The sequence below is a fragment of the Mustela erminea genome, chromosome 12 (genome assembly GCF_009829155.1).
Source record: "Mustela erminea isolate mMusErm1 chromosome 12, mMusErm1.Pri, whole genome shotgun sequence".
In the NCBI taxonomy this organism is placed as follows: domain Eukaryota; kingdom Metazoa; phylum Chordata; class Mammalia; order Carnivora; family Mustelidae; genus Mustela; species Mustela erminea.
This window is the reverse complement of record NC_045625.1, coordinates 52,378,999-52,399,641: the sequence shown is the minus strand read 5'-3', so window position 1 is coordinate 52,399,641 and position 20,643 is coordinate 52,378,999. Positions and strand designations below refer to the sequence as shown.

General features: G+C 37.3%; 1 protein-coding gene and 1 long non-coding RNA gene across 5 annotated transcripts in view; one reads left to right on the top strand and one right to left on the bottom strand.

Moving 5' to 3' along the window:
• The window catches only part of CCDC171 (coiled-coil domain containing 171), a 306,243-nt gene that overhangs the window by 256,552 nt on the left and 29,048 nt on the right, over positions 1-20,643 (top strand). For 3 of the 4 annotated variants that reach the window (XM_032307226.1, XM_032307225.1, XM_032307227.1), the window contains one exon: positions 4,590-4,742. In XM_032307226.1, coding sequence (XP_032163117.1) covers positions 4,590-4,742 — 153 coding nt within the window. Of the gene's footprint in view, positions 1-4,589; positions 4,743-20,643 lie in introns of those variants that run through there. The other variant, XM_032307229.1, reaches the window with a different exon arrangement.
• LOC116570318 lies at positions 582-6,321 on the bottom strand. The gene is made up of 3 exons (XR_004277389.1): positions 6,266-6,321; positions 1,016-1,286; positions 582-905 (listed from the first exon to the last, which is right to left on the bottom strand). It is a non-coding gene; the product is annotated as an uncharacterized LOC116570318 (long non-coding RNA).

The following is a 20,643-nucleotide window of genomic DNA, read 5'->3' as shown; positions in this document are numbered from 1 at the left end:
CTCACTGGTATAAGGTAGTATCTCCATGTGGTTTTGATTTGAATTTCCCTGATGGCTAATGATGATGAACATTTTTTCATGTCTGTTAGCCATTTGTATGTCTTCTTTGGAGAAGTGTCTGTTCATGTCTTACCAGTGGGCAGTTGTGTTGTTAGAAAGTAAATATTCATTGGCCTCTTAAATTCTTTAAATTTGAAAGGGCTTTAATATTTCAATATGTATAAAATATTTAATATTTAAAGTATTTACATTATGTCTAACAATACCCATCAGAAATATTAAATCTTTGGGGCATCCGGGTGGCTCAGTAGGTTAAGTGTCCTACACATGGTTTTGGCTCAGGTCATGATCTTGGGGTTGTGGAATTGAGACCCACAGGCTCTGTGCTCAGTGGGGAGTCTGCTTCTGCCTCTCTCCCTCTGCCCTCCCCCTCTAAAATAAATAAGTAAATCTTAAAAAAAGAAATATTGAATCTTTGCTTTATGAGTTAAAGTAATAATTTTCCTAATTTGATCCCATTATCATTACTAACAGCCAAAATTTACCAGACGGTTTACTATGTTCAGACAGGTAAGGTCTTTCCAGGTTTTAATAGTGCTTTAATCTTCACAAAATCTTTATAAGTTTGGAATTATCATCCCCATTTTATGGGGATTTATTATATTCCACATACTTGGTATATCCATTTTACATGGTATATTTATATGGTAGATAGGAATGAAGTATAACTATAGTTATATTTAAAGGGAAATATTTGAGGTTTTTGCTTTCCAGTTACTCAAGAATATAGATAAAAAGTTTGCTCTTTTGGCTTCTAGGCCTCACGACATTTTCCATTAATTTCTTCTCCTGACATCAGGTTCCCAAGGACTGCATTTCTCCCGAAATCCAGTTTTGAAGTCAGCCTAAATTACATAATAAAATATACATAATGAATTACATAAATAATATTGTAGTGCACAAGTGACAGTCATCTACTGTATCTAAAAATTTTTTGAATTCTGAAAACACTTACCCTTTTCCTTAAAATGGCTAGGGTGTGGAATTTTATGTGGATTCTCTCCTCTTGTTATGTTGATTATAAACACTCCAGATTATCTCTGTAACAAAAGCCTGTTCTTATCCAGAAACCGTCTTTTGTTCTGTTTCTCTCGGAACTAGATAAGCCCCGCCGAGATACAGGTCTCATGGTGTGGCCAAAATCCCTACGGCCAAAGATGACACGGCATAAATTCTCCAGTGCTGGGCGAGCTGATCACAGTATCATGCTGTTCTGTCGTTGGTTGCTGATATAAAAAAGATGAGATGTTTTAGTACAGAACAGAGGTGTGTTGTGAAGGGTTAGACCTTGGGAGCTTGATATGGAAGTCACTAGGTGCTCATTCCTTTCCCCTCCCCCTGCCCCCCGCCCCAGTGCCCTCTCAGTTGATTCAGAGGATCATTTCCACTTCTTCCCACCTGACACCTTTTCTATTAAAGAGTTGGGTTTTTCACTGGAATCCTTTGTGACGTAGTTTGAATTACTTCTTAATATTGGCAGTTAACGTTCTTTATTCCTCAAAAGGTCTGGTGTTTCTTGGAGTAACTGTGATTTCACAGGCAACGCCCCTCCCCCGACCATGCTATAATATACTGTTTATGCCGTGAAACATGCTTGCTGTATTTACCACTCTTCTTGTTGTTCTGAAAAGATATATAAGCATTGTAAAAAACCGCTTTCATCTCTCAAATGCAATACTGCTTTAAAAGATTTTAAATGTCTAACATTCTAAATCCTATGCAAAAAATTGATTATCATTATATTCTTTTTAGTGTTATAAAGAATAATATGTGGTATCTCTTAATATGTGCTGAATATTAGATTTAGTTATTAAAAGTAGATCAAGGAAGGAGCCAAAATAATTATGACTTTTGGTCCATCCACCATATAAAAATTTAGGTGTAACTCCTCAAAAAAGTATTTTATTTTTTTTAAAAAGAGGTTTGAAGGAATATCATTTTTCCTTGAAGAGTATCATGTACATGAGAATTCATGAAATATGTTTCTCTAAATTTAGGATGTGGGATAACTTTGGAAATGTTGAGGTTTTTATCTTTGACTGTTAGAAGCCAATTCTATTGTGCCTTAACAGTGAAATCATAATTCAGGAGCCCATACTGACAGAAGAGTACTTCCTTTTTTTATTCAATAAGCTCTTATGCATGTTTTTGTACCTTTTATACATTTTAGGTCCTTATCCAACAAGAATATATGTATGCAAACCACCTATCACAGATTGTCTCATTAAGATCTTAATGGAGAATTTAAAAATAGAACTAAAGTAATACTACAATGAGATTCAGTGAGAGTGAGCTTTTTGGAGGGCTTTCTTACACAGATGCAACATAGTTGAAGGATGAAGAGAATGGCTTTGCCTTAGATTTTTAATTACCTGAGACTTACAACAGTTTTGGAAGTAGGCAAGAAAATGACCTTTCTTCCCAGTACGTGGAGGGAAAAAATGGAAGCCCAGAGAGACGACGTGGCATTGTCCAACAGAGCAAGGCTGAGTAAGCAGCAGAGTGGGGACTGGACCAAAATAGGACTTGTGATACCTGGTCTACAACCTGGTGAAGATGAATGAATTATGGGTAGAGAGACACTTGGCATAGGAAGAAGCAGATAGGGTTTTATAGTTTCTAGGTTTTTTGTTTGTTTGTTTTTTAAAAGATTTTATTTATTTATTTGACAGAGAGAGATCACAAGTAGGCAGAGAGGCAGGCAGAGAGAGAGAGAAAGGATGAAGCAGGCTCCTGCTAAGCAGAGAGCCTGATGCGGGGCTCGATCCCTAGACTCTGGGATCACGACCTGAGCCAAAGGCAGAGGCTTTAACCCACTGAGGCACCCAGGCACCCCTATAGTTTCTGGTTTTTACATACCTTTGAAACCCAGAGAAATATTTTGTGTTAGTATTAGCTATAAGCTCATCTTGAAATGACTCAAAGTAAGGTAGAGATGTTCCCAAACATGAAGTCATACCATGCTCGTTCAATGTTGGGTAATAGAATTCTCTATTTGTGTATTCTGTCCTTTTGTGCCTACAGCTGTGCTTTCACTTCTTTTTTCAACTTGAACAAAGTATAGTTAACAATTTATACATTAGAGTGTTAAGATTATAGTTTCCCAAATATCTTCATCCTTTCCTATAAGGTATTTTATGCCAACATATGGCTTCAACTTGGGGTTTTTAAAAATCTTTTCATTCATTCATTCATTCATTCATTCAAACAAGTGCTCACTGTGGGCCACTAACATCCCTGATGATACAGAGATGATTAGGCATAGTATCTGGCCTAAGGAGCTCCTCAGTTTAGTAAAGAGAAACACGTAAACTAATACTTTTCTGCTAAAGCAATAAGCATTATGATAAAAGTAAGCAGGGGGGAGCCCACAGAAAGCTAGAGTAAATGTTAACAGTGCCTTTGGGTTCAAAAGAGGTTTCTTGAAAGAGATGGTGTCCGAGCTTAATATTTTAGGGCAAATAGGAATTTATTAGGAGAAAAGGTGCGTATTTTCTTACTTTTACCTACAAGTAGTTAACCTACTTCTGTTTTTCAGACATTGTATACATTGTTTCTTATTCTTTGTTCACGACATTATTTCATGTGCATTCAGAATTGCTCAAATATCTAGTTTCTCAAAGCTTTTCCAAATCAAACCCTTTGGATTGAATAGAATTTAGAAATTCTCAGACTGTCTACCATTTTACTTGCTTGTTGCTGTGTTTAGAACATTTTTTTTCAGGTAAATAATACAACATTATCTTTGAATATGTCTTTGAAATATTTGTTTTTTATTATATTTGAGGTATTTTGAAAGACTTTTTAAAAAAGTTGTGATAGTGTTCTTGGCCTTACAATTCACTACTGGTTGCTTTAGAAGAAGAAGTCTGTAAAATATGATTAAACTGTTGTAACAGGGGTCTAATAATCCCCCAAATATAACTTATTTAGGGAGGAGAAAAATTTACACACACCTGTATTTTATTATATATAGTATAACACATGAGCAATCCTCTGTTATATGAATGAACACAATTATGCTTTTTTGTACAATGTAAGAATCACATTATTTACTCTTAAACAAATTACAGGATTATTTCAGCTCCTTTTGTTTCAAACCATTTGTTTTTTTAGGTGGACTGAAAATTTTACTAACTCAGCTCATTTTGAAATATCTTGCTTATATATCCATCTATTGTATATCTCAAGATTGAAATTTAGGTCAAATTACAATTTGAATTTAACTTCACAAAGAAAATAAGTGTGCCATCTTTAAAAATTGCATTCTAAATTTTAAACACAATAGATCAAAGTACATCTCATTTAAATATATACTCTGGGAAAGAAGTCTCAATTATTTTCTCCCAAACTTTCTTAAAATAGTCCCTGTTCTCAATATAAAACGTGAGGGTTAGCTTTATTATTTGAAAGAAAGATGAAAAGTTGTTTATATTAAAATTTTAATGATTTTTCTTTCAAATTATGGAAATTCTTCTTTGGGGACATCTTTATTTGAATTGTATGTGACATTATATTTATTTCTTAAGGCTATGATTAAAAGTTTCATGGATGTCTACCAGCTTGCAAGTGCTAGAATTGCTACATTAGAGAAGGAAATGACATCTCATCGGAGTCACATTGCAACGTTGAAATCAGAACTTCACACGGCTTGTTTACGAGAAAATGAAAGTTTACAATCAGTAAGTCCTACAACATTGCTTCTCTTCTTTGTCTAGGGTCACAAGTTTACATTCATATTTTTTTTTGTTCATGAGATTGCTTGCCAATATATATGATTTAGGGTAAGTGATCAATCAAGCAATGTGAAATTGTTAGTGTGGAGAAAATTTTGAAGAAAGAGAGGCAATTAATTTTTCCATTGTATCATGTATAAAGATATGCACACTGTTAGCAATGCTAAAACACTACATCAAGATTCCTTTGTGTTTGGCAGCCCGGCTGACAGTTGGATTTGGCAGTACGCATAGTTAAAGCTTGCAACTGTCTGAAGATTCAGTGTGTCCCATTAAGACAGAATATTATTAATTATGCGTATAACCAAAATGGTAATTAGAACATGTGATTATTCTCTGTAGAAAACTAGACTTATCCATAATACATGCCTAGCTAAAGATGCATGTTGTGATTCATCTATATGATTAAAATTCAGTTTCAGCAGTCATTTTATGTCTTAAAATTTTAGCCCATCATGAAATTTGGGCTCTGTTAAGAGCAAACAAAATTTTCTTCATTTGAAATATGTGTTTGGGGTGTATCAAAAAATGAATAAAGGAACCAAATGAACATTTAAAACTTTTCCTCCAAAGGCAAATATATCAACAGTGAGCTTCAGAAGGTTACCAATCACTGGAGTGCCTTTTTTCCTTTTTTGGCCTGATTATAATGACTCAGGGTGACTTGACAGTATCACTTTTCTTTTTTTTTTTTTTTTTAGATCCAGTGCAGTAATTTATTTAAAAACAAAAACAAAAACTCAGTACACCAGCACACCAGTAACTTAATAAAAAACTCCACATTTTGGAAATTAAGTCTTTTTTTAAAATATTTTTGCCTTTGGCTATTAACTCTTTTCCACTGATACATTCAACAGAAGAAGACTTAGTATTAAAGCAAATAGCTGTGTGACTATGGATTGATTCTATGGCCCCATTAGATCTCACTTCAGGTGTCTGCATCCCAATGAAACCTTTATGACCATCATATTTAAAATTGCAGCTACCAACCATTCCCCACCCCCAAACTCTATCTCATTCTCACCCCAAATGGCCTGTGTACCTTACACCTTCCTGGCTTTCTTTCACGATAGCACTTATTCTTGATTGGCATAATTTGCGTCGTATTTATTTGCTTATTATCTGTTCCCTACTCTCATAGAATATAAGTTCCACAGAGACAAGCAATTTGGGGTATTTCTTCTCTGCTCTGACGGCACTCTAAAGGCAAGAACAGCCTTGCCCACAGTAGGTGCTTAACTGATGTCTCGTGAGTGAAAATACTAGCACTACGTCCAGTAAAATGACCAAACCAATAATTTGGGACCTGAGATGTTGAGTCCAATTTTTTAAAAAATGACTTTGTTAATTTCTTAATGAGAGAGTGAGTGATAAATTTGATCTCCACCAAGATAAATTAAAATGAAGAGGAAACCAATTTAAAAAACGAAAGCATTTCAAATTTATTCTAGCTCTTCTCTGAAACATACTTACATTTCTTCCTGTGAATGCTCTAGTCCCGTTGGTTAGTATTTCATTATACTGTCTAGGTCCTGTCAGCTTTATTGGGTCATACTACTACTTATTGTTTGTTACTGTTATGCATATAAAAGTAAATACTTGCATTTTAAGAAAGGCCACACTTGATAAGGTGGGATTGTTTCCCCCTGGATTCAAAAAAAATTATATATATTTTTTTACCAATTATTGTGCTACTGATATCATAATGAAAGTGTGCCTCTCTGTCATCATAAAACTCTACTCCCCAACCTTTCCTCTCCTGAACACATCTGTAAGGATATGCTCATCATCTTGTTTGTACGAGGTGGTTCACCCTGGCTGTGATTCTCAAAAGGGGACATGTGTCATGTGAGAAACTCCCAGCAGGTTATGATTTGTCATTCTAGGAAAACGCTGCCCTATCCTGTATCCCTAGGGGTGTTTACTCTGATCTCTTTCCTTAGTTGAGACTTAAGATTTTTTGAAACAGCAATAAGTTGCTCTAGTAATTTTATTTTTCAAGACATTTGTGTATGCCTTTCAACCTTGAACTCCTTCAGAACGCTCTGGGGGAGGTGGAAAGAGCCTCAGTCTTTGTATTTCATAGAGAAGAGGTGATAGAGTTTGGGAGATAGGAGCAGAGGCTTTTGAATTATACCCATTAGGAATATAATTAAGTGTAAATAACAGAAAACCTGATCAATGTGATTTGAAAAATCCTGGTTCTGTGTTTTTTCTTTTTCTTTTTTTTTCTCACATAGCAAGAAGGCTAGGTATAGGTGGCTATTGTCCTGTGGCTCTTGGTGGTCTAGCTTCTCTGTGATTTCTCTGCTACTCTCTAAGTATCATAAGACAGCAGCCAGCTCTAGGATTTATAATCACATTCAAGTTATGAGGATGGGATGGCCCAGCAATATTTGCTTTTTATATATAATAAAGCCTGAGAAGGCTTTTCCTTTAAAAACCATTTAAATGTATTTACATAGATTTAATTTAAATATTTATAAATTTTAATATACATTTAATAGATAATAGATATTAAATATATGGAAATATATTTATTTATATATTTAAAAAAGGAAAAGCCTTCCAAGGAAGCTCCAAACATATTTGCACTTACATCCCATTGGCTGGGCCACATGGCCGCTTATAGCTGTAAGATAATGAGTCAAGGAACAGGGGAATTAGGAATCAATAGTGTGTGCTAAGTCAATAAATCTGGATTTAATTTCAATTCTGTCAATTGCTCATTGTGTGGCTAAGTAGGGTCTTCATCTGTAAAATGGGGTAATGGTCCCACTCCTTAACAGAGATGCTGGGAGCTCCAGTGAGAAGTGTTGAAGCACTTTGCTTTGTACTTACCGAGTAGTCAGTCCAAAAAGAAAAAAAAAAAGCTGGCTATTTTTTTTTAAGATCTTATTTATTCATTTGAAGGAGAGAGAGTAAGGCAGAGGGGGAAGCAGACGCCCTGCCGAGCAGAGTCCGATGCGGGGCTTGATCCCAGGACCCTGAGATCATGACCTGAGCCGAAGGCAGAGGCTTAACCCACTGAGCTACCCAGCCACCCAAGCTATTATTTTTATCACCATTATCTTGATAGAAAGTAATTGGATTGCACCACAGGAAAAGATAATTTACTAACCTTCTGTCTTCGGTTGCAAACCCTGTCATTTTGTTCTGCCTCCTACCGTAGCCTTGGACTTGTGATTCCCCCTCTGTGATCACCATCAGTATATTCCAGTGACTGAGCTCTCCATCCTTTCTGCAGCCCATATCCCCTCCTTTCATTGACACATTCTTGAAAGGTAGTCCACTTGCTTCTTCTGTATTCTTGTCTCCCATTCATTCCTCAGCTCTGCTGCTATCTGACTTTGGAGTCTATCAATACACTGAAACTATTTTCTCAAAGGTCGCAAGTAGTTTTCTGCTTGCTCCCATTCATTAGTTCCTTCTCATGCCTTTTAATCTTTCTGCAACATATGAAGCTTTTTTTTTTTTTTAAAGATTTTATTTATTTATCAGAGAGAGAGCGAGCGAGAGCGAGCACAGGCAGACAGAGTGGCAGGCAGAGTCAGAGGGAGAAGCAGGCTCCCTGCAGAGCAAGGAGCCCGATGTGGGACTCGATCCCATGATGCTGGAATGATGACCTGAGCTGAAGGCAGCTGCTTAACCAACTGAGCCACCCAGGCGTCCCAACATATGAAGCTTTTAACTACTTTCTTCTTTAAATGCTCACCTCCTTTGTTTCACTCGTTATTGACTTTTTCTTCTTTGGCTTTCTGGTCTCTACTTACTTGAGCTCTGCTTTCTTTGTATTCTTGCTTCTTAATTTTTTCTTTATCCATTAGTTCAATATTTATTCAGCATCTACTCTAGAGCAAGCATAATTCTGGTCCGAGGGACATTATGTGAACCAAAACAGACAATCCTGCTCTCATGAACTTAAAATCTAACAATGGAAGAAATTATTTTCATATAATCACTCTAATATGTAATTATTAACCAGGATAAGTGCTCTGAAAGAAAAGAACTGAAGCATGTAAGAGTTTTTGAAACAAATGAGCTTACCCTAGACTAAGGTAACAGCAAAGCTTTTTCAGGGTCAGTGATGCTTGAGTTAGTATCTGAAGACTGGGTAGGAGTTATGCAGAAGGACAGCAGTGGCCCAGATCAGGAGGAGGAATGGGAACATCTGGAAGGCCCTGTGAAGGACAGAAGAAACTGAGAAATACCGGTGAGGCTAGAATAAAGAGAGCAGAGCCAAGAGTGGCCTGAATGAGGTAAGGATGGTCTGGAGAGGGACAGAAGTCAGACTTTGTCGTCCTTGTTTTAAGAGCAAGGGAAAAGGCATCGGAAAACTTTAAAGAAGGAGTGACTTTCTCAAATTTTTTTTTTTTTTTTAAAAGATCCCTTTGGCTGTGGTGTCAAGGAACAATTGGGTGTGAAGAACAAGAGAAAGGGGTATGTGAGATAATTCCTGGACTTTTTCCTTTTGGAAATGGAGCAATGATCTCATTTACCAAGAGAGAAACAATGGAATAGGAAGGAATATTGTGAGTTTAGCTTTGAGTATGTTGAGTTTGAAGTACCTCTGAGACATCCAATTGGAGAGATCAAAAACGCTGCTTGATAGGGAATTTAAGCCAGATGCCAACCAGGAGGTATGCATTTTAGGTCATTGCCATATAGATAGGACTTGAGGCTGTTCACAAGAGTGAGACCATATGTAGGGATGGTTTATAGAGTAAGAAGAGAAAAAGGCCTAGGTATGAATCTTGAAAAACTCCAACATACAATGCTTGAGAAGAAGAAGATAAGGTTAGAAAGGAGACTGTGAAGGAATAGGCAAAGAGGTCAAAGGAAAACCAAAAAGGTGTGATGCCATGAGAATGGAGTGTTTTAAAAAGGGTGGTGTATCAATGGTGTCATATGCTGCTGAAGATCAAGCGAAAGGAGGATTGAAAATGGCCTTTGGATTTAGTGGATGGAGGCCCTTATAACCTTAGCAAAGTCTCTTTCAGTGAGAGATGGAGAGATAAGTGAGAGTTGACCAGAAAAGAAAAAAAGACAGTGAATTCAAACAACCATCTCAAGGATTTAGCTGTTAAGTAAGAGACAGGAATGGAGTATTCCGAGCAGGTTCAGGGAGTTATATCCTAAGATGGGAGCGAATTAATCATGTTTCCGTATCTTCTTAAATCTAGGCCTCCGAAAGTCTGGTTTGGGCCATGTTCACTGTACCGTCTACTTTTATCATTTCAGTTTTTTAAAAAGATTTTATTTATTTATTTGAGAGAGAGCATGACATGGGAGAGGGTTAGAGGGAGAAGCAGACTCTCTACTGAGCAGGGAGCCCGATGCCGGACTCGATCCTGGGGCTCCAGGGTCATGACCTGAGCCTAAGGCAGTTGCTTAACCAACTGAGCCACCCGGGCGACCCTAACATTTCAGTTTTTGCCATTTTGTACTCTAGGTATTTTTTGACTAGTGTTTGTGTGATATCTATTTTTCCTTCTTTTCCTTTTATCCTGTCCGTGTTTATATTTATAGAGGGTTTCCTGTAGAAAGATGTAGTTCAGTTTTGTTTTGTCTAACCATTTGATAATCTCTGGCTTTTAATAGGGTGATTAGACCACATACATTTAATATGATTATTGATATTTTTGGATTTTTATTTGCCATTCTATTTATGTTATGGGGACAAGTGCAAAAAGACATGGTTTGGGCTCTTATGTATTCCTCTTCTAACAAGGGAAACAAACACGTAAGCAAATCACAAAAATAGTTATGTGTAAAATCTAGGGAGCACATACAAAGGAGGCATTCATTCTGCCTAACGTTGTCAGTAAAAGATGAGATGTTTGCAGGAGCTTTTGAAGAATGCATAGCAATCTGACACCTTGTTAAGGGGGAAGACCAATGAAAATTGCTATTTTACTTGATTTGACGAATAGGCCTTATGGATAGAACATATGTTTAATGAATTAAATGATGGAAGAGTTTTTTTTTTTTTTTTTTTTTAATATTAGAAGATGTACTGTTGCTTTAGCTCCATTCCCCCTCTCAGTTAAAGACAGCCAACCCACGCACCCAGCCTGTACCCACTGGAACCTGACACTGCTTCCAACAGTCACACCAAACCCCATCTTCCCAATCCATTCTCCCACCATCTAATCCATGCCTTGTACTCTATAATCTGACTTGATTCTGCCTCTGGCCATTTTGCTATTGATGTTCTTATTTGGTCTCTCTAGTATTTGCTATTTAGGCCATTCTCAACACTCTAGCTCTCCTTTCTAATCCCCGCCCAACCCCCATCACCTCCTTCCCATGGGCCTTTATCTAAGGTTTTAGAGTCAAGCAGGCCTGAATGTGCATCCTGTCTGTGTTATTACCCATACAATACTCTAGGCATCAGTTTCTACATTTGTAACGTGTAGATACAGTTGCCTACATTGTAGGGTGGGGTTTGAGGATTAAAGACACTGGCATACTAGTAGATGCTCAATAAATTTCACAATATGTTTCATTTAATAAATCCAGTAAAAACATTTTCTGATAGTTACATATACTTCCCACAGCTAAGCTTTACATAGAGTTTTAAAAAATACATGTATCCATGAGGAAATCTTTTGACAAGGAGGCAAAAGAACTAAAACAAGCCTTGAATCTGTGCTTTTAGCTCACACTAAGTCCGATATTAATGACAGTTGCTGTTATTACTTATTTAATGCACTGAGGGCAGTCCGTGTATGTTCATTAACCGTCTTTTCCAGCCATTTAACTATGTGAGAATGAAAAATAAATATTCATTATTAATAAAGACCAATACATCATGGGGTTGTGATGCAGAGAAAGAGATTGATCAGACTGTAGATGTGAATTGTCCTCTTTAGAAACTTTTTATCCTTCTTAAGGTGACATTTTCATTTTTGTCCAGCAACAGATACTAACAACGCTGGAGTGCATCTAGGGCTCTCCTCCGACATGCACTTGCCAGTATTTTCACATTTTCAGTATGTTGGTCTTTGACCCATTAACGTAGGGCTGCTCTGGGGCTTTTAGCTTGAGTAACAGTAACCAGAAGGGGCTTCTGGGGAAGAGATTTCAAGTCACAGACAGCCCAGGAGAGACCAGGGCAGCAATCAAAGCCAATTACTTGTGGGTGTTTGGGGACCGGCACACCCGCGGCTGGGGAGAAACACGTGGCATTTCAGTCTGTGAAACAGGAAATGCCAAACACAGACATGCTGCTCTGAGTTACGATGCCGCAAGCTACAGTATTGTTTTTCCTCATTTCCACTCTGTGTTTAACCAGTATGTTTTTAATTCTATGCTACTTTTTTTTTTTTTAAGATTTATTTATTTATTTGAGAGAGAGAAATAGAGCCCTTGGGAGGGGCAGGGGGCAGAGGGAGGGAGAGTCCCAAGCAGGCTCTGTGCTGAGCGTGGATCCCGACACCGGGCTGAATCCCATGACCCCGAGATCACAACCCGAGCCCAAACCAAGTGTTGGTCACGTAACCAACCGCACCACCCGGGCGCCCCTATAGTACTTTCTTTATGAGAAAATAATGAATTATGAATTGGAGGAACATTCCAGTTAGTATCTTCGCAGGAAGATACCTTTGCCTATTGTTCAGATTATGTCAGATTCGACATTTGTCAAGTGGTATCATATGGTTAATAAAGGTCAAAGATTTAGATATTTTGGTTATAAGAATCCCCTGTCTCTTAAGTTTTCAAATAATTTTTTGCCAAATTTGTTTCATTACATTTCTTGAGAAAGGAAGGATTATTTGTCTGTATTAGTGTTGTGTGGTTCAAGAAGCTGACAATTTAAGTAACTTACTCTAGTTAAGTTGCTCTCATAAACATTTAAACATTTCATCCCGGTTGATTCAAGATGTTTACTATTGAGATTTTTAACTATTCAAGAAAAAAATAATTTTCTTAAGGGAGCCCTAAACTGTGACTTAATTTGAGAGAGACTGTGCAGTGCTGTGCAGTACAGATACTGGAGCCTTGCTGACGGGTTTTTACTTAGAACCCAACAGATTAGAATCCAAGGCCTCTGTTTCCTTGTTTGGTGCTTTCCTATGAGAATGAAGTGTGGGTTAAGGCAAATCTCGGGCGCCTGGGCGGCTCAGTCAGTTAAGCATCTGCCTTCAGCTCAGTTCATGATCCCAGGGTCCTGAGATAGAGACTCGTATCAGGCTGTCTGCTCAGCGGGTGTCTGCTTCTCCCACTGCTTGCCCCCCTGCTTCTGTTCTCTCTCTCAAATAAATAAATAAAGGCTTTAAAAGAAAGACAAATCTCTACCGTCCTGGCACTTCAGGTAGTGGAAAATACACTATGATACAAATAATTAAAAAGAATGATATTGAGGTCAAATCACAGAGTGCTGTGAGAACACAGAGCCTGGGAACCTGAGGCAGGCTTGGGATGCCCCACCTGAGGAATTGAGATTTTGGTTAAAAACATGAAGCAGTGGGTGTTATACATAACTAATTTATTGTTGAACACCAAATCAAAAAGTTATGATGGACCATATGCTGGCAGCTGTACATAATAGTAAAAAAACCCATGAAGACTAAGTAGGAGGTTACCTCACACTGTCAGAATGGCTGAAATGAAGAACATAAGAAACAACAAGTGTTGGTGAGGTTGTGGGGAAAAAGGAACCCTCATGCACTCTTGATGGGAATGTAAGCTGGTGCAGCCACTTTGGAAAATAGTATGGAGTGTCCTCAAAAAGTTAAAAACAGAACTCTTGTAATTGCACTAATGGGCATTCATCCAAAGAATATGAAAACACTAATTCAAAAGGGTATATGCACCCCTATGTTTATTGCAGTATTATTTACAATAGACAAAATAGGGAAGTAGCCTGAGTGTCCAGGGATAGATGAATGGATAAAGAAGATGTAATATATATATTCAATGGACTACTACTTAGCCATAAAAAGAATAAAATCTTGTCATTTGCAACAACACACATGGATCTAATGAGAGTATAAGGCTAAGTGAGATAAGTCAGTGAGAGAAAGAGAAATACCATATGATTTCACTTGTATGCAAAATTTAAGAAACAAAACAAAGACAAAAAAGGAGACAAACCAAAAACCAGACTCTTAACTAAGAGAACAAACTGGTAGTTATCAGAGGGAGGTAGGTGGGGGGATGGGTGAAAGACGTCTAGGGGATTAAGAGTACACTTAGTTATTTTTTCCCAAGATTTTATTCATTTATTTCTCAGAGAAAGAGAGAGAGAGAGACAGAGAGAGAGAGAGCAAGAGAGAGCACAAGCAGGGGGATCAACAGGCAGAAGGAGAGGGAGAATCAAGCTCTCCGCAGAGCAAGGAACCTTATGGGAGACTTGATCCCAGGACGCTGGGTTCATGACCAGAGCTGAAGGCTCTGACTTACTGAGCCACCCAGGCATCCCAAGAGTACACTTATGATGAGCACTGAGTAACGTAGAGAATTGTTCAGTCACTGTATTGCATGTCTGAAACTGATTTAACACTCTGTTAACTACCTAGAATAAAAATTTAAAAAAATACCCCAAAACTTAACAAGTTAGGAGTTGACAAGGGAAAGCAGGGGATGCTCCAGGAATGGAAGGCTGTCTTTGTGACTGGAGCAAAGCCAATGAGATGGAGAGATGAGCTGGAGGAGGGCCAGATACGTGCGGCCCTAAGCGCGATTCTCAGCAGGCTGGGCTGACTGTGACATCTCCCATCAGCTCCATTGCAAACGTCTACTGCCTTTGCTTTATGTATTTACTATTTATTCTCAAAGGTCACTGATATTTGATGCTGTAACAACTCTCATTGGACCCTTGTGCTAAATACTGCCTTACTTAGATGCTTATTAAATTCTCCCGTATTTTTATCACAAGCTCCAGCCCCTGCCTCTGAATACTAACAGAGCTAAATAACGGAAACAAAATACCACTAAGTGGGACAGACCGGTCAATGTGCAGACATTTTCCTCTGATCCTTGACATACATATCCAGACTTTTAAAGGTTTCTCATATTCCAGAAACTCAGGCTTTGGTTGGTGTAGTATATAGGGACCTGAAGGTTAATCATGCATATCCCACTGGCCACACACCTCCTTTCTAGTCTTTTAGTTCTCGTATGATGCAGTTTAAAAAGAGCTACTTTCACGATGAATGATGTCTAGATAGCGACTTAGGGACATGATATCCTAAATTCTACATGTATATCAACAGACACATATAATATACTTAATTATGTTAAAATATAACATATGTCTATAGTAATAGACATTTTATGTTAGCTATATTAAATTTTGTATGTAAGTATAAATATAAAAATATATTTTTATAAAATACATGTTACATAAATATAAATATATATGTTATATAAATATGACATTTATATAGTTCTGTTCCTCACTGATGAAATACTGCGAGGGTCAAGTGTGGAGTGGCAGGAAGGAAAGTTTCAAATTCAGACCATTATCATCAATCAGTGAATTTTCTGTACAATCAGGTTGTAGAAAATACAGATGGTAATTTGACAGTCTAATGCTCTAATTATTTATATTGGTTGTTCAAAGAGTAGCAGTGAGTGACTATGCTTATGAGTATCTCTCTTACACTTTCATCTTTCTTACAAAATTGGGTTCTTTGAGGGCTTTAGCTGGCTGTTAGATTCTCAGAAATCTCCCCTTCAGTTTTCTGCAAACAGTTCAGACTCATGGGCGTCCCAAACTGAACACGGTCTTCACCTCTGTCGCTCCCCATTTCCGCACATTCTCCATTCCCTACGTTCCTTATCTCTGACATAACTATCCACCTTGCAGCCCAAGGCAGGAGCCTTAACATTTGTCCCACTTCCTGTCCTCCACCAATATTCAATCACTCACTATGTCTCCCTGTTTGTACCACCACAGATGCCTAGGTCCATTCTCACCTTTCTGCCGTTGTGATCACAGTAACTTTTCTTTGGGTCATTGCAATGGTCTTCCAGTGAGTTTCCGCATATGTAGTTTTCCCCTTCTGTCTGCCGGGCTTTAGTGGCAGGCATTACCTTTCTCACACACAGATATGGGCAGGCCATAGCTTGACTCAAAACACATTTTGGCTCTAAACTTTCTTCCTGATAGAGTAAAAATTCTTTATTATAGACATTCAGGTATATGCTGACTCCATCTGGCTTTTAGTTCATCTCCCGGTTGGCAGAAGTAAGGGTTCCCTTTGTTATGCTCATTCATCACGGCTTTTATCTGTCTGAGCACCATATAGTGCTTTGGCTTATGTAATCACATAGTTGTGTAGGTATTACCATATTGTGAGTCTGTGAGGTCATGTCTTACTTATTTTTTAAAATTCATTATAATGATCTGATTTAGGAAGTGTCCGGTTGATTTGAATTAAACTTAATTGGGAGAATACTCCTTCAGTAACTTTTATTCAATACATACTTGTTATGGAACATATGTACTTTGCACAAACCATAATTCCCCCCTAATTTTTCCCACACAAAATATTCTGAAATTAATTCTTACCAAGCTATGTTTCATATGCTTCTCTAGCAAACACGTAATGAGAATGAATAGAGTATTATTGTGTATTATTGTATCTATGATAAAAATTTTAAGTACTTTCAAATAATATAAATTGTACATTTCATTTCCTATTCACAAACAAAAACAAAAACCCAAAATTATTTGTGACAAGGATCATTTTTTCAGCATATCGCTTAAATAATTTTAAACTTTGTCAGATTTTTTTGGGACCCCTGCTTCTGTATGTTTACCCTCATACACAGAAATTGACCAGTTTAATACCTTTTACTCACACGGTGGGTACTCAGTAAATGTTTTCTGATAATGGTGCTATACTAAATTAAATTGAACTGTGCATGGGTCTGCCAAAAGTAAGAGTATGAGAGGTTTATTTCTGAAGTGGAAAGCTTATTTAAAAAAAAACAGATTTCCTTAAACCCTTACCTCATACCATCTATGAAAATGAACTCAAAATGAATCAAAGAGCTAAATAGGAAAGCTAAAATTTTTAGTAAAAAACAGATAAATTATGAGCTTGGATTCTTAGATATGATACCAACAGCATAAGTGACAAAAGAAAAAATGGACAAATAGGACTTAATCAAAATTAAACACTTTTGTACATTAAAAAATACCCTACAGAATGGGAGAAAATACTTATAATTATATGTCTGAATGGGATCTAATATGTAAGGTACTCAACAACAAGAAAAGAGAAATGAACTATTTTTTAGAATGGGCAACGGACTTGAGTAGATACTTCTCCAAAGAAGATATACAAATGACCAATAAACACAGACAAAGATACTCATTGTCATTAGTCAGTAGGGAATGGAAAACAAGACCATGATGAGACACCACTTCCACTGGTGAAGAATACCATAAAAAAAAAAAAGAGGAAAATAGCAAATATTCACAGCAGCACTGTTCACAGGAGCCAAAAGATGGAAGCAACCCAAATGTCCATTGATTGATGAATGGATGAACAAATGTGGTCTATACTCAGTCATAAAATGGAATGAAGTACTGATACATATTACAACATGGACATACTCTGAAAACACTGAGCTATACCAAAGAAGTCAGGCACAAAAGGCCACATATTGTAGGATCCCATTTATATGAACAGGCATGTTCTGTCTCCGTAGAGACAGAACACGGATTAATGGTTGACAGGAAGGGGGAGGAAGGAATGGAGAATGACTGTTGCATGGGGATGGGGTTTCTTTTCGGGGTGATGGTCAAGTTCTAGAGGTAAGAGGTGGTGATGGTCACAGAACACTGTGAATGCACTTGAGTCATTGAATTGTAGACTCTAAAATGGTAACAACGGTAAATTTTATGTTGAGTGTGTTTTATCACATTAAAAAAAAATATTTCTTTTCAGTCTTGGGTGTTATGGATTGGAAGCTAGATTTTTGTTTATACCGAGTGGCAACATGTTGTGCTAGGAAGCAGCATGACGGAATCGGAGGAGACACAGGTTCCAGAACAACCTTTGTTAACAACTCACCATAGAGGTTTGGGAAATAAATCACACAATCTCCTTGGTCTTGATTTTTTCCTGGCTTTAAAATGAAGGATTTCAAGTAGATAAAATCTCAGTTCCCTCTCAGTTCTAACATTCTTTAGCTGAAGTTACCAGTACTGATTTTCACTGTTTAGATTCTAACTATGTTTCATTTTGTTCTTGCTTCAATTCACAACAATCAAATGAGCGCCTGTTTCTAAATTTATAACATAATTATATTTCGAGTTTGGTTATATTCGATACCAATAACCCATTTATAAATGTATACCAGTTCTATAACTCTCACAATATAACTTGTAACAAGGTAGTCAGAAAGTCCCCAATGTAATCTGAAAATGTATTAGTGTATTTGCAAGGAGTATTTCCTTTTTTCATGCAAAGTTTTTTTGATATTTAATATGTTAGGAATGTGAACTTTTAACTCGTCAAACTATTGTAACATATTTGAAAATTATAGTAATTTGATTAAAATGTTGCCTATAAGGCAAAAGGTTTAGTTAATAGAATCCATATGTAATTAAAATGCAGAACTAAATGTAATCAGACTCCAGTGACTAGTGCCTTCGTATTGATAGTTTTACAATGGCCTCTGGGGTTGAAAGTTTAAATGTTGCAGAATGCCACAACACCGTAGAAAACAGCCTCAGCGGGCAAGTTCGCTTTCTAAAGACATCCACAGTTACGGGAGGAGATGTGTGTATCGCATTGTGGATTTTCATCATTTTAGGAATCTCTTTGGCAGGTGGTAGAGGCATGTGACCGGTGTGCTGGTGGAGAACCCCACTCGGCCATGTTCTTCTATAAACAGCCCGAAATGAAGATCCCTGCTCGGAGCCGAGCCATGGCCTTCTTTTTTCTTTCTCTCTTTCATTCTTTTTCTTCTTCTTCTTTTTTTTAATAACAGCGTTGCTTAATTTGAGTGAATTCATTTGAATCATATGAAATTTATAGATACAACACTCTGCACCCAGCCACAAAAAAAAAGTCCAAAAAATTTTTTCCTGAACTTAAAAAAATTATTTTCTCTGGACAGTTTTAAGAGTCGACATCCTGTGTTAGAGCTCTCTAATCATCACCAGCACAATTTACAATCAGAACACACAGAGAGCCAGTTTCGACCAGCTCATCTGTTGATCTTGGCAGACACCCTTCATCTCACTGTGTGCAGCTGCCACTCGAGAGTTGGGGGGACTCAGTGGAGAGCCTGAGGAGGGAGGGGTGCAAGGCTGGTCAAGGCATGAGCGTGGAGGCCTGCTTCATTTCAACAGTTGTATGTTGCTTAAAAAAAAAAAAATAGTCTTTTTATTTTACTGCCCCTCCTTCTTTTTAACCTGAAATTAAACGAGGACCTCTCATGAGCCACTGCGCTCCAGGCATAAGAAATTGTAATGTCTGGCTTGCAGAAACTGTCCCGTCAAAATGTGCTTCTGATTAGGTGGCTTAATTACAGCTGTGAAAACAATGTTGATTTAGGCCTCAAGATTCCAGGGCATGTCAGCCGTTACTAGCTAACCTTGGACGGCATCCACCATTTTAAAACCCTGTACCATTGCAGTCACCCTGCTTGACAACTTTTTATTTAGGCAGAGAAGTTGCCAGAAGCAACACATTTTTATGCAAAATGTTGTTCCATGCACCATCCCAACTGCACCGCCATTAGCGGTCATCAAGGAGATAGTCAGTTTTGCGCCTCGATCAAGAACGGGGGAGTTCTGTATGTAAAAACAGTAAGTTTTGAACAGTATTTTTAAAGGGTTGACTGACATAAGAATTAATTTTAATTCCTTTAATTCAGTTTTATTTCAAATCCAGCATGTTGGTTTAACCACCCAATTTTATTACACCTAAATTTTCCTGACAGTTTCATTTGCTGTGAGGAAATAAAATTGCAGTTTTTTTTTTTTCAACAGGGGAAATAATGGCCAGTTTTAAAAATGTTACGTTTGAAACTTCCCTTGCCTCAAGCTGGTTCAGATGCAACCTCAGTTTACTTTTGAAAGGAAACGAAGCTCATTAAATAGTTTTTAATATTTTAATATAATATAAGTATGTTTTTTCATAGTGAGAAAGCTTATTAGGCTCATGTATTTACACCTGCAGGGGAAGTGAAAGACTTAATAATTAGATGGTTCCAATACTTTGGAATTTTCAGTGCAATTGTCACTGACATCATAAATATTGTAACTACATATTTATAGCAGTTCCCATTTTGTTGGTGTCTAAAACTGTTACATGCTCTGAATGACTTTTTATTTGTCAATATTTTAAGAAGGGAACATAAGATAGAAAGCAGTGCCAAAAAAGGAAGGTGGGTAGCTGGACAACAAACATAAGGAGTCATAATTCTCATAATAATTTTGGAAGAAACTTGTGCTTAAAAATGCATGATTTATGCCAAACCGAATACCCAAGAGAGAGCTAAATGATTTCTTTAAAATGAAATCTCCCACACCCAAGACATTAAATCCAACGAAGTGGGTGGTCAAGACACATCTTCTTCTACTAGTCAGACTCATTGAACAATTGACTGACCGGACCGCGTATAGACAAGGCAACTTTTGTTCAAGTTGAATTAAGAGTTAATACATAGGTAATTAACTGTGAGGAGTGGATGGGGGTGAAGAGTTGGGTTGACGAGGCAGTATGTGTGTCTTGAAAGCGAGAGCTGGACCACTGAATCAAAGTAGAGTTTAAATTAGCAACCCCATAATCTAAATAATATCAGTAACATCTTAATTGCCAGATATTGTGTAGGGGCATCTACATCTATGTCATCTAGTATTTAATTCAGTCTT